Source organism: Chenopodium quinoa, unplaced genomic scaffold (genome assembly GCF_001683475.1).
Source record: "Chenopodium quinoa cultivar QQ74 unplaced genomic scaffold, ASM168347v1, whole genome shotgun sequence".
Classification (NCBI taxonomy): Eukaryota; Viridiplantae; Streptophyta; class Magnoliopsida; order Caryophyllales; family Amaranthaceae; genus Chenopodium; species Chenopodium quinoa.
The window spans coordinates 2938405-2953335 of NW_018742461.1; the positions used below are offsets into that span (position 1 = coordinate 2938405).

General features: G+C 36.7%; 1 protein-coding gene across 1 annotated transcript; it reads right to left on the reverse strand.

Annotated features, from left to right (window-relative positions):
- Positions 1-10690: 10690 nt before the first annotated feature.
- LOC110718964 (transcription factor bHLH95-like) lies at positions 10691-13711 on the reverse strand. The gene is made up of 3 exons (XM_021897902.1): positions 13415-13711; positions 11538-12002; positions 10691-10780 (listed from the first exon to the last, which is right to left on the reverse strand). Exons 1-3 carry the CDS (start codon positions 13709-13711, stop codon positions 10691-10693), a joined length of 852 nt encoding a protein of 283 aa, XP_021753594.1.
- Between the last annotated feature and the right edge of the window lie 1220 nt (positions 13712-14931).

Below are 14931 nucleotides of genomic sequence, written 5' to 3' on the forward strand. Positions count from 1 at the left end.
TACCGGCTCCTCTTCCTCTCCTTCCAGCGCCTCGTCCTCAGCAGCCGCCAGGATCTCTTGATTGTATATATCAGAACACTGGCGGTATGTTTTCTCCCATGAGGCAAAGTCGGCATTGGGGAAGAGGCGGCCCCAGGTCATGCGCTGAATTTGGGCAGAGTCTTCCATCATCTCCCTGACCAGCTCCTTCTTCTCTTGCTCGGCCTTCTCCGAGAGCTCCTTAACAAGAGTCCTCTCCTGGGTCACCAGGCGTTCCTTAACAGCCGCCAAAGATTTCTCCATGGCTTCGTATGAGGACATCTTATGGCGGAGAGGTCTCAGCTCGGTCTTTAGGGCGTTGATGGTCGCCTCCAGCTCGCCATTCTTCTTCTGGGCCGCCTCTAACTCAGCCTTGATAGCGGCGGTAGCCTGCGCCTGATAATAAAGAATATCAACTGTCAGAGTTTCGTTTTGGGCAATTTGAAACATTGCCTTGTCACAGTCAGAGGCGGCCATAGCTTTTGCAGCCTTTACCTCTTTGTTTTTCTGGGCAAGCGGCTTGCGAAGGCCGTTCACTCGGAGCAGGGCCTAAGTAAGAAGGAAACAGGCGTCAGTTTCCGAACATAAAGAAAGCAGGCGTCCTAGATTTCAAGTACTCAAAAATAGGCTAAGCATACCTCAGCAAGGACCCCTGCAATTCCGTCAAGGTCAAGGGTGCCGACACCCCTGACCGCCTCCCTTTCAGCTGGAGGTACAGCCCTGATCATAGATTTGGCCATTTCGACCAAGTCAGGCTCCTGAGGGCCGGCTGCACCAAGCATAAACCAATGGATTAGACTTTTTTAAAAAAAAAAAAAAAAATCACAAGGAAGGTCTAAAATATACAAGGCCAATTTCATACCTCTAGGCGGCCCAACTGGAGTTTTAGAGGATGCGGCCGGCTGTTTCTCAGCCGCCGCACGGTTCCTGGCAGAACCAGGAGAACTCGAAACAACCGTCCTCCAGGCCTTGGGGTCCGGCTGTTGTGAGGAAGAAGCTCTTGGAGTGCCCGTCTAAAAAAGAAGAAAAAATAGTTAGTATATGTACAACTACAACTCCAACAAGTGAGAAAGGTTCAAAGCTCACCAAGGGTGCCCCCTTGTTGGGGAGTCGGTTGACGACTGTTGCATGATTGAGGCCCGCAACATGGCCGCTGCAGTCTTTGAAGCAGTGATTTTACTCATGGCGTCCGCTACAAAAGCAAATAGCAAAGTTAGTAAAAATTATACCAAGGAATGTGCACAACAACAGAGTGTTCGACAGGCCGGCTACCTCTTGAGCACCGACTGCTGAGGCCACAGGCGGCCAGAAAGTACTCGTCGTAGAGCCATTTGAAGCTCGGGACGCAGTGCAGGGGCACTTGCTCTCGTACCCCTGTAGTAGAGTCGACCCTCGACTCTACCTTAAAGAGTCCTTTATCTAGGATCTCTCTCTTAGCCTTTGGGGGAACAGGCGGCATGCTGCGGCCGCCTGCAAGAAGGGGCGGATTCCTGTTCCACCTGTTAAAGCGCTTGTTCAGCTCTGTGTCTGAACTCTCAATAATGAGGATGGTGCTCCGCCAGTCCTTCCATTTGTTTGCTTTACCTCTTGACATGAGGTAGCCCCTATGGCTCGTCAACTGATACCAGCCGGTACCGCCTGCCTTAGGGGTCCGGCTGAGGTAGTTCATATGGGCGAAAGCCTCGAAGCTCGGCTCCACCCCATGCAGTTCGCACTCGGCCACATAGCCGAGTACGTTGACCCAGGAGTTTGGGGCTAACTGCCATAACCCCAACTCATACCCATCCAAAATCCGATGAACAGCCGGATGAAGTGGGAAGCGCAGCCCTGCCTTGATAGCCGCCTCATAGCAGCCAAAGCAGGCGCTGTCATAACTAGTACCAGCCGGCCAGACGACTGTGTCTTTTGGATCCGGCACGAACACTAAGAAGCCGGGGCCCATTGTGTGGTTTGCGATAAAGCTCCCCACTTTCTCTTGCATGGCCGTGATCAGGCCCCGAGGTACCTTGCAGTAGTACGGGGTATTATTCTCTCGGTGAGAGGCGGAAGGCTCCGCCCAATCATCCCCCTTCTCAACTGCGTGAGACAACCTCGCCTCTTGTAGACGACTGTTTTTCTCTTCTGTGTCTAGAGAAGTATGACCAGAAGAGCTAGATTCGGACTCGTCCTCTGACGAGTCCGAAGAGGACGACTCCTCCCTTCTCTCGGAGGGGCCCGCCTCCTGTTTTTTCAAAGGAGCAGGAGAGAGGGTAGAATTGCCGGCTTTCAAGCCGCTTTGTACCACTTCCACATCTGGCGCCTGGTCAGATTTTTCACTAATTGGCACCCTGTGGGAGGAGCCGTCTGAGTTTGATATCTTGGCAGTCTTTTTTGTCCTGGCCATCACGTTCTGCATAGACACAGATACAGTCGGACTATGTATAAAGGGCGAAGATGGGTCCGGAAAAGGGCAGGCGGCACTCCTAGTCCTAGATTCAGCCGTCCCCGGTGACCGGCTGATCACTAACCTAGGTCGTGTCGTGTGCTTCCGTGGTACCATTTCAAAAAAGGAATTAAAAAACAAGAAAATTAAGAGTAAGAGAACCGACGGTTACCTGAACGAATGACGATTGATGAAGTTCTGAAAATCCTAAGCAGTCGGCTTGACAGAGCAGGCGGTAGGCAGAAAAGGTCCAAAATGTCAGAGCAAGTTCAGGGGTCTGAATGTTCTCTCACAAAGTTCTCAAGTGTGAAAATGACTGAAGTCAACCCTCCCTTATATAGGCGAAATGAGAAGGCGAAGGGTCACTTCCAGAATTCAAAATTTTGGCGGGAGAATCTGTCGGCCTTTTGCCGAGTGACACCTGTAGCAGGCCGACGCCTGTTACAGGGCGACACCTGTCACAGGCAGCACGTGACCAGTCGCGTACCACCTGTGAGGGGCAAATGATTGAGGGATTTTGTTCCCACCAATCGGAATGCGCCACGTGGGCCAATCAGGTCCTGCCAAGTGTCCCCCAGTTGGACCTCTCACGGCTTGCCACGTGGCACGCGCTTATTCGTCCACCTTGGACCTATTATGCCATGACATATGGCATGCTCCATGCCTACTGGAGAATCCGGCCACCTTGGCCCAATTTCCGAGGGAAGCCCAATCGGCCCAAGGTTAACCTAAACCTAGATTGGCACGTTTCCCGAGGCTATAAATACCTCTCTTAATCCTCATTAAGAGGGGGGAGAACAGGAAAACATAGATTACTCACATTAAACACTCTCACCTAGAGAGACCCAATCACTTTAATTTCCGCATTAATTACTCCTTAATCAAGTACTAACTTGACCGTCGGAGGCGGAGCTCCCACCACAAGGAGTCTCCGTTTGTTTTGCAGGTACAGGCGTCCAGCTCCAGTCTCGGAATTGTAACTCTCCCGCAGGACATCAGAAAACCCCGAAACACTAATAATCACTCAACTTGTCAGAATTGGTTTAATCTTGTCTAAGGTTATTTTAAATGTGAATTTGAATAACTCTATCTGATTTAAATCATGTATACAGAGTTTTTCTAAGCAAAAGTTATCAGTTGTAAGCTGAACATATTACTTCGGTTAACTCAGAACAAACCATGAGCAATTAACCAGGCCAACAAGTGATGACATACGGCGTACTTACCATCTTTCTAAGTAACCCTCCTTGGGAGTCAATTAGCTCATCAGCTGAGATATTCTCGTCGTTCTTAAGGGAGAAATCTGCAATGGACTCATGTAAAAATTTCAAAAGTAACAGGTTTCCATTTTTGACAGCAAGGTGTGCAGGTGTGTTCCCCTCGCTGTCTTTAACATTCTTAAGGCCATCGATCTCAGGAAACATGAACAACTGTCGGAGCTCTGAATAAGCTGAAAAATGTGCATAGTGTAATACAGTTCTGCCTTTGGGATCATAGACATCAACAGACTCAGGACAACATTCTAGTATGACTTTCACAGCAGAGAAAAAACCAATTTGAGCTGCTCTTAGTAGTGGTGTGAGGCCCTCTGCATCGCGAGAGCATGCAGCATCATTGTGCAACGCTAGGAAGTGCTTCAATACACTTTCCAACGTGTCGTTTACAAAGTATGACATCGGATAGGATGATACACCTTCAGAGTTAAGCATCCCAACTTGTATTGACAAGGTTGGATTTGAGGGTACATGATTTACAATGGCTAAAATAACAAACACAGATTTTCATGAGAAGCACATCATCTTAGCACTAATAATGCAATTTCATTGTATGGGATTTGAATCTGACTTATTGTACACAAGACCTTAGTCTCAACCTCTGCACCAAGATGTTATTGGTCTGTTTTTATACATAATCATATGAGTTTTATAAGTTTTGTTCCACTAATTAACTTAAGTTACAAAAAGATTACCCCAAAACTGATCCTTATCTAGTTAATGGCCAAATTCGTCTAGGTAAAAAAATTTATTCGTTAATCTGCATTTGATCACAATTCAAGATAACAATAATACCAACGTAATTGCCAATGAAAACTTTTAAACTATGACATTTGCCAAATAATTCTCACTTTAATCCAAGTATATATTTGCAAATTTCCACTACATTTTGTATTAGAAATAACATTTATGATGTATAATAATTCGAAAAAAAAAAACTTATAAAAAATCCCGAACCACAAATCCACACCCTTATATGCTTCCAATTAGAAGAAATGTTCAAGAATTTGACATAAAACTATCCTTACAAAACTATGTATAACCGCTTACCAAACAAACTGTTAACATATCAAGCATATTATATTAGAGGGACTTACTTGGTTTGCATTTAATAAGCATATGGAGCGGAGTCTCCTTAGAACGATTGAGCACGGAGAGAGCTTCGACCTTCTTCCAAAGATCAGGAAACAAACTTATAACACCGTACCTAAGAGCAACGTGCAGTGGGGTATCCCCTTCTTCATTTTGAGCTATCAACAGGTAATTTGGATTAGTAGCAGCTAATAACATTGTAGCAGCCTTATGTCCATGTCTTGCAGCTACATGAAGAGGGGTATCGCCATTGACATTCTTTTGGTTTACGAGGTTTTCTGCCTCCGCTAAGTTCTTTAAAACTTCTTCTATGAAATCTGCTTCACCGTGCATTGCTGCTATGTGTATGATGTTGCTGTTTCCGGAGGTTAGGGACTGCAGCTCGCTTTTTGTGGCCGCGCCATCACCCTTTATGATGCTTGTATCTCCCCTAACCGCGGCTTTGTAAATCTCTGCTTTCATTGCTGATAAGTTTGTTTGTAAATGTTGATAATCTGAATTTTGAAGCGAAGTGTTATGAGTTTGGGTATGTAGGAGAAGTTGATAATTAAATATGAAGTCGTATAAGAAGTAAACTATAGTACAGAGTACTAATCATAAACAAAATCCAAGTTGATTATGAAAAATGATATTTTAAAGACATTATCTCTTCAAAAGATAGAGATCAGAGCATCTATTTGTGAAATAACTTGCAAACATGTAGTTGATATTGACTTAGGAGACCGAGTACTTCAAGTCAACCTCCTCCCCTAAAACTTGCTTGTCTAAAATTAGTTGTCATAGTATCTCAATCTTCCAATGTAATAAGGTTACGATAAATAATTATCACTCAATATCTTAATGTCATTTTACTACGTCCAATTAATTATATGGCGTAGATCATTAATCTCCTCCTGTTTCTAGCTTCCGATCGCCAGATCTTATAGCGCGCAAATTTTACATGTGCGCTAACTAGCCTTGCAAACTCAAGAATGCAGGAGCCAAGAAGTTGACCCATAAATAAATTCACCACCCTGTAAGTACGGCCGATCATAATATTATAAGCTTTGCATCAACATTCCAGCTCATGCCTACATTTTATACAACAAGTTGATTTACTTGAGCTCGTAAAATATGTTTGTAAACTTGTTGACAGCCATTATATTTAAGCCATCCTCGGATCAAGTTGTTGAGGCCCTTATCCAAATAAATTGCCATTATATTCGAATTTTTACATTTTAATTTTAAAATATAAAAAACTAGCTAGTAAAACCAACTAATAGTACACCTTAGTACCTTTCAATCTCGAATACTAACAGCAATCTTGTATAAGATCGCAAGGAGGAAAGTCAGCTTCTGCATTACTTACGGTATTAGGAAAGTATCCAAATTTGATTTCACAATTAAACCAAAGAGTAGTACTTCCTACAAAAAAAATTAGTAGAACTTTATTTGAAACCTGTGAAAGGAGAATTTCCCAGTAAGCTATCCACTAAAAAAAACTAAAGAGCAATACTTTTACAACATCAACACTAAGTTTTTAACAGATGAGAGTTTCAATGATTAAAAGCAACGCGAAAGGGCTAACTATGATTAGATGATCATTACATCGACTCTGGATGGAATTACCTTGGCCAATTTTTTAGCTGCACCAATTTGTTGTTCCTTAGACAAATCTGCTATTTCATGAAACTTTAACTCGGAGGCACTAATATTACACAAAAATTTTCCAAGATTTATGGCGTTTTTGATGATGTATAACGCAAATGAATACTCATAATCAACATGGCTGCTAGATCGGAATGGACCATCCAATTTCTTCAAGTGAGGAAGGGTGCAACTATTGATCCCATCCTGTGTTGTTGTTAAACCATCACCTGACTTTGTAATGTTGTTAAAAGTCGACTTCATAGCACAATCACAACCCCATTTGATCTCCAAAACCCATTAATTAATCATTCATGCTCCACATAAAAATGTAGGTAGAAACCAAAATTAGGTAATGCCTCTGGTAATATGAGATGATTCAAGAATTTATACACTATATATACTTATCTTTTTGAAAGCGAACAGAATGCACCCTAGATCTTACTTACAAACAAAACTCCATCTATCAATGATTAACAATTTAACATATTAGTACCTTACTACAGTATAAGAATTCTCATGATTATCAAGAAAATAAACAAAAAAAAGCAATGTAAATTTTCACTTGCATTTTGGCCAACACTAATGTTAATTAACAGGATTAATACACTTACTCCACTCAGAGTTACTAGTCACCGCAGCCCTATGTAAAAAATTCAACATGATTCCCAAAACTATTTAAAGTAGCAATTTGCTCAAATCAATATTCTATGGAGTAAATACAAGCATACTATATTCCGTGACAATTTTCTTCGGACATTTTAAAAACGGGGATGCCCCACTTTCTCATACTGAGTAACAAAATTTGATTCTCACATTCACATGGTATTTTCGTAAATAAACCAATAACTTTATTCAATTGTAGAGCCCACAATGATGAAAAAGTTGTTGATTTATTCACGAAAATGCAGCGATTAGAAACAAATTTCGTTTCTCAATATGAGAAACAGGAAATTTCCCTTTACAGTCCATTGAGAAGAAATTGAAATTGAAATTAGAAAAAAAACTTAGATTGGCATGAAATTAAGCAGAAAAGGTTTTGATATTTCGAAATAAAGCAGAAAAAGTTTAGAACTTTCGAAATTAAGGAAGAAAAGAGTGACAATACCGAGTGCAGGAAACAGCAAAGATAGGAAAGACCGCCGCAGAAATTTGTGTGCGCGGAGTTGAAGGTACACTATGGAAGTATCGAGTCATATATATGTCAAGTGACGAGTAGAAGCTGCCAAAAAAAAAAAAACGAAAAAAAAAAAAAAACAAAAACAAAGAAAAGAAAAGTGACTTCGGGTCATCTTTCGGGTTAAGTCGAGTCATGTTAACTAGCTTGGCATCAAGCCCCTTCTAGTTAAGTCGGGTTATTTTTTGTTATTTTTAGTGGCAAGGTAAAAAGTTGTATGTACATTATTTCGTCTACTCCTAGGGTTAAATTTTGGGGGCATTATTAATTGTGTATGAATTTGAAATTAGCTAGGTATGAAAATAAATTGATATGCGTTTGGAGGCTTTTTTTTATTTTTTTTTATATTTCCACTTGTTTGATTTTGTTGGAGAGTGAATTTATTTATTTATTAACTCCAACATTTGGATTCAAGTGATGAGGTAGTGATGTCTACATAACATTTTATTTTTTTAAAATACCCTAAAATTTTTTGTTTTTAAAAATGGCTGATGTATATAAACAGAATTCTAAAATACATCTCACTTAGTTTGATACTTTAATATGGTTTTTTTTTGTTCCCTCCAGACTCCAGGGTTTCTCCCTTAGGAGGGTTTTCCTAGCCTCCATTGCTAGTTTTTTTTTTTTTTTTTTTTTTTTTTTTTTTTTTTTTTTTTTTGAAGGTTTTCTTTCTCCCTTCTCCCTTTTCTCTCCATCTTTATCATCTCTTTCCTCTTGGTATTAGTTGTGAATCTTTGTAGGGGATTCCATTAGTGTTCTTACCGGTGGTAAGCCTCCAAAAACCTTTAATTGCTTTCAATAAATAAATCTCATCCTTGAGATAATGATTTTTCTCTTGAGTTTATTTTCTTTTTATGTTTGCATGGCAAAAATTGAAAATCTAGAGTTTCATAATCTCTACAAGAATACGGAGGACCACAAGAGTATTTTCACTCAGACGACTACGCATAAGTGGATTTCAAGCCGAATCAGTGCGAACTCACAGATTGTATTGTTTCAAATGAAGTTTTTTATTAAGGCGATTGTTATTCAAATCTACAATGTATTTAGTTTTAAGGTGTGTACTTGTGTTGAAATTCTTGATTTCTTAGGAATTATATGTAATTGCCATTTGACTATATTTTATTAATGAAATCCCCTTTTCTTCTTGTCAAAAAAAAAAAAAAAAAAAAGAAAAAAAGTTTGATACTTTAAGATGAGTCGCATTAAATTTCCCATATGAACCATACCTTAGAGATTTGAATTATTTCTTCATCCGTTTGTTAAATATACTTCGCATATTTCAATGTTTTTATTTTTGACAAATTCACATAATTCTCTTTAACCATATATTGACAATATATCATTTGTACATAGCGTAAAATTTATAATCATGTGGGTCTTCTTAACTTTGTCATAATACAAACTTTCACAATATCGGCTTTTAAGAATTTAGATTGTTCTTTGGGATACATACATACATATACACATATACATATACATATATATATAAGAGACGGGGTCGTCGAACAAGTGTCCCTGTTGTTGCTCCTCTGGTGAATTTAGAGAGTCAAACCCACAGGTGAGATTTTGCTAGAGGAAGGATAGGTTTGAAAGGCTACTTTCACTTTCAAAGGGTGCAAGTTTTTGATCTCGCTACGACACCAGTTCTATTCAACTGCTAACTATGATTCGGATTTATTTTCTGCCAGACTTCAGGTTCCGATCCCTACCCGTTCGAAAAGAAAAAAAGGCATGTCGAATCCCAGGGTAAGACCTAAACCACTAATTCCGTCTAATCGGCTTGGCCTATCTCCATGTATTCCCTTAAAAGAATGTCATCCAGCTCCTCCAAAAGCATAGCTTTAGCTATTACAACCTCTCTTTCACTCCTTATGGCATCTGGTTTCAGTGTAAGCAGGATTCCCACGAAAAGGGCTGTGGTTCCATCCCGTCTTGAGAGAAATGAATTAAAGGTTCAATCCACTACATACCAACGCCTAACGATTCTGCTATTTTGGTGGCCGCTGATTCGCACAAAGCTGGTTCCTCTGGAGAAAAGGCGTGTATTTAAAGTTTCGTGTGCAGTCCGCTTTGTACATGCTAATGTTCCTGGCTAAATACATGTCGAAATCTTTACTTTAGTTTGATTACGGCAGTTCGTTGTTAGTTTCGTCTCTTTATGAGATACCGTTTATTAATTGCGTATATATGTATAGGGAATTGCTAGAATGAGAAATGAGAAAATGAGAAAACCACTAATCCCTTGACACATCATCTTGGTTTAAAATTAAATTCTGTATAAAACAAGTAATTTAAGACGAAGAGAAGAGTGAAGCAAAAGTATAAGGAACCTTCTAAAGAAATTCATATAGAAAAGAGCTCGAGGGATGTATTTAATATCTATACTATGTAATGTAGAGATCGAATACATACCTTGTATCATATGTCTTGAATTTGTTTTTGTTAAAGGACCCTCTCAACCAAAATCTTAAGTTGATGGTTGGAGCCCAAGATCGGTTTATATATATACTCTATTACGTCCCCTCACATGCATGAGGGCCTATTGGGCTTGAAGTGTGAATGTAGCATGGACCCTACCATACCCAGTGTTTAATATTCCAATTTGAAAGGAGGGGTGGATGAGTTTCAAACCCGTGACCTTAATTTGTGTCACGTTGACTCTTGATACCATGTTAAAGGATCATCTCAACCAAAAACTTAAGATGATGGTTAAAGCCCAAGATCGGTTTATATATTCTATCAATTTTCTTTTGTGAAGAAATTCACATAAATGGAAGAGTATAATAATATACGAAGTATAATAATAGTGAAAGCATTAGTTCAAGTTTTGATTAAAAAAAAACTGCAATTCAAACTTACAGAAACTTAAAAAAAAAATTATCTCAACAAACTTCTTAAAAAAAAATAACAATAAAAACTCTATGGATGTTTGTATATGTAACATGTACATAATACATGCATTCCCTAATAGCTAATAAGCCTTGGCCTTGTAAACTCTTCCCATTTTTTTCAGCTAATGAAGAGAATACAATTAAAACCATGTAATATTAATTAGTTATCAGCAACGAAGAACTCTCCTTATGAAGTCCAGAACACTATCTCAATTGCAGCTTGCCTATACATATTCTCCACGATAATTGATTCTGGATCTTGATCATCACCAGTAGCCTAATTAAAATAAATAATTTAATGAATCAGTTTTTAATTAGACAATTAGTAGTGTAAGTAAAACGAGGCAAAGTACTCGAGTTTAGGTGGATGGGTATTTGGAAAAGGTGATCGATGGACATTGTATCACATGATAGATGTGTTGCAATTAATAAATTAACCCCGTTTAATTTGCTCATTTTCTTAAAAAAAGAAGGCAATTAAGGTATTAAGCATGATCAGCGTTCAATACCATCATTAAATATAATTACCACCTAATAAAAATTTCATTTAAGAAACTTTAATTACACTCTAGCCCTTTGGTAAAGCTAGTACTCGTATTTTTTTTTTTTTTTTGGAAGCATATGAGTATAACTTAGCTGAAATTAATTAAACAAATAGTTTTAGTTCAAAAAAAAATTTAACAAAAAAATATTGTTTATTATAGGCAAATTATTTCCAAGTATGGCATATAATTTATAAAATGTTGTGAAATGACAACAGATAAATTACATAAGCCATACAATTTCCAAATGTTTTACGTTCATAATTAATAAAAGTGACACACATTTATTATATGCTTTCTACCATTTAATGAGCTTAATTATTAGAATAACTCCTATTCTCAATCTAAAATTTTTACATGTTAATATAATAAAATTGAATTATAAAATAGATTCTTGGACCTCAATTAGACAATTATTAGTTGAGTTAGTCTTTTAACAAAAAAATTATAAATATAGGGCAAAAGCAAAAAAAGAAAAGAAAGAAAACTTACACGAGTTTGAAACATGAAATGGCTCCGATTAGCATCATCAGTATAGATATTAGCCGCAAATATCTCCATCTCATACTTCTCAAGAACACTGCAAATTGTAGTAAACAGAACTGGCTTCTTTGTTGCGTAAACAGCATATTGCGCAATGTTGCCACAAATACTCAGCACCACATTCGAAGCTGTCCATGTTTTTATTTTCACAGGCCTGGATGAACCATTCGAGTAGTTGTAGTTGTTGTTGCTGTTGTTGTTGTTCATCAAAGAAACTTGGTTAGCCATAAACGCCTCCCTAGTAGGGAGCGTAGCTAGCCTCGAGGTGGCTGGGAGCGGAGGGCCGATTGGGAAGGTCGACATGGGTGGAAGTCCTTGATTCCGTTCTATCTTCTGTATCTCAAGCCTTTCGACGGTGTTTTGTAGGGTTTTGACGTAGTTCACTGCTTCTTCAACTATGGTTGTTTTGTCTGCCTGAGCTCATGTAAATTTAAACAATTAATTATTCTAATATATTGAATTATGTCAAATTAATTATGTATATTCCGTATAAGAATTTAATTTCTTGTTTGTTGTTGATTATAATGAAGGGCTACACTTTTTTTTTTTCTAGCTCTTTTGAAATGTCGTATACTTTATTTTCACAATTAAATCATGGAACAAAAGGAATAATTATAATTAGTTTTTACAAAATTATTACTTGGGACTTCCTTTGGAGCAATTCTAGGATAAAGCTTCCAGCCCCCAACCAAAAAAAAAAATAATAAAATTACTTGTTCTTGCTAGATGTGCAGATTTTATATTTCAGTTTCACAAATTTTATTATTTTTTTTTCTGGCATTGGCATTTGGTTTAGAATGGATGCTCTTAAAAAACAAAATTATTTGTTCTTGCTAGATGCTCTTTATTTTATTTTATTTTATTTAAACTAAAGGGAATTCACAAGTTTATTTAATTTTCTTATAAACTAAATTATTGTAACACAAGGCTTTAATTAACGACCCATTAATTAACAAGGTTCAAGTATAGTGAAGTATGGTGAAAGTAATGATAATAAATTTGTGTGTAAATTATAATTTATATGAAAATAAACTTTCAAAAAAGTTTCCTGATAAATGCATGCGTACCATGCAAACCCCTTATAAATTATGGTAATTTATTCTTATTATTATTATTATTTTTTTTTAACATTATTTGTACTCAATCTTAATCAATACCACCTTAAAATTGGTAATGAAAATTTTGCATCAAAAAAAAAAAAAAAATTGATAATGATAATTTACGACACAATTAACTTCAAAATGCATATATTCATTGCACTACCATGAGCATTGACACGTTTTATCTTAAAAACACATACAAAATCATGGTCATTAAAAACGTTTAATCTATCCATCAACTCGAGACTTACAGATAAAGGGATATGATAAGTAAATTGACAATTAATTAATTAATGGGATGATTTGCTTCCTTGTTTACCATTATTTAATTAATTAAAAAGTTAATTTCATTGATACGTTTTGAAATATTGAGAACGTTAAAATACTCTAATACAATAAATTTATTTAATTGATTAAATATTCGGGGGTGGTATTCGTTCAAAGTCTAAAATCAATTGAATCTAACATACATCATTTGGCTTTTATGACTCTCTCTACACCAAAAATTAAAAAATAAAAATAAAAATAAAGAATAACCCTCAATAAATCAACATTACAAAAAGTAAATCCCTTAAAAATTAGCATCCAAAAAATGACAACAAATTAAAATAATTAAACAACTCTATCTCAATTTATTAGTCATTTATTTTTCTTTTGATTGGTAACAAATTGAATAATGACGATGACATGCAAAATTTTAATACTAGTATGGATTTGTGTTTTTACCTTAGCATTAAGTTGAGGGAGCAAAGAGTGAAGAGTTGCGAACATACTTCTCATTTTCTTCCTTCTCTCCCTCTCAGTCCATATGTGAATCTCATGCTCCGATGGCCCTTCCCCTTCCTTTCCCTTCCCTTTCATCGCTGCGGTTCGCCTCCGTTTCCTCTCCCCCGTTGGCTCCGCGGCTGGCACCGAAACCACCTTCTCGCCACTGGAATTGTCAGCAGTATCATTGGACAAATTAACCCATGATTGGGTTTCCCATAGAAAAGCATCATTTTCATGATTTATTTCATGAGCCATTGTGGTGATAAAAGCTTGATTTTTTTTGTTTTTGTTTTTGTGAGTATAGTATAAGGTTTTTGGTTGTGAAATAAGGGTAGTGAGAAATTAAGGGTGCCTTTGGTAGGATATATATAGAGAGAAACAAGGCGTTTACAAAAGTGGCAAATGTAATTTTTGTATATAGAAATTATAAGCTACAAAGGAAATATAATAAATGACATTTTAAATTATTACCAATTTATTATTATTTTTTTTTTTTTTTTTTTTTTTTTGTTGTTGTTGTTGTTGTTGTTGTTGTTGTTTAGAGAGCCACAAAAGACGAGTGATAAGAGATCACAGGATAATTACCAGCAACCGAGAGGAAAGCTTTAACTACTTGAGATATCCCTCACTCTCATTATTACCAAAATTTTAACAACAAAGCTAAATGATCACTTTTGTGTCTGATCAATAATAGATGTACCATTAGTCTACTAGTCATATATGCACGCGATACATGTGTCTATTACGTAAAAATTAAATAATGTTTCATAATATTTATAAGAGATTAAATAAATATTATAGAATCCTTCAAAAAAAAAAAATATTATAGAAAATAAGTATGAAATAAATTAGACATTTTGAACTCCCTTCTTTAAGAATACTCGCATTATTCGATATAAATAAAATATTTATCATAATTTTTTTATACTTAAATTATTCAAGAAAGCAACCTTTACTAATTAGATTCTTTCTTATATATATATATATATAAAAGCATCTTTTTTGTTCTTTATTTTATTTAACGAGTTTTAAAAAGAATTTTAATTTTTATACGCCACCTCTAGTTTTCTTACAAGAGTACAATCGAGATTAGTAAGTATTAAAAGATTGTTAAGTAAAGAAAAGGCTGAAATACCTCTCCCCTCCTCCTATGGTTTTTAGTTTCTCTTTAGGTTAGAAATCCTCTAATTATTCCAGGATTAGACTATTTTTGACCTCTTTCTTAGTTTAATTCAGGCTTATTTTTCAATTAAAGTTAATTATTATTAAATCAACACAATTTGAGCGTAGTTTGTCGTTCGTATATTTCCCTATGGTGGAGTTGACGAAGTTCATCTATTTAGTGGAGTAGTACAAAGTAGTTCGTACTTTTTCCCTTAGTGTAATCATGAGAATTAGGTTGTTGGTAAAAAAGTTATGCTTGCAACACTAATTTTGTATATACAATTAGATGATCTACAAAAATAGTTTCAAAT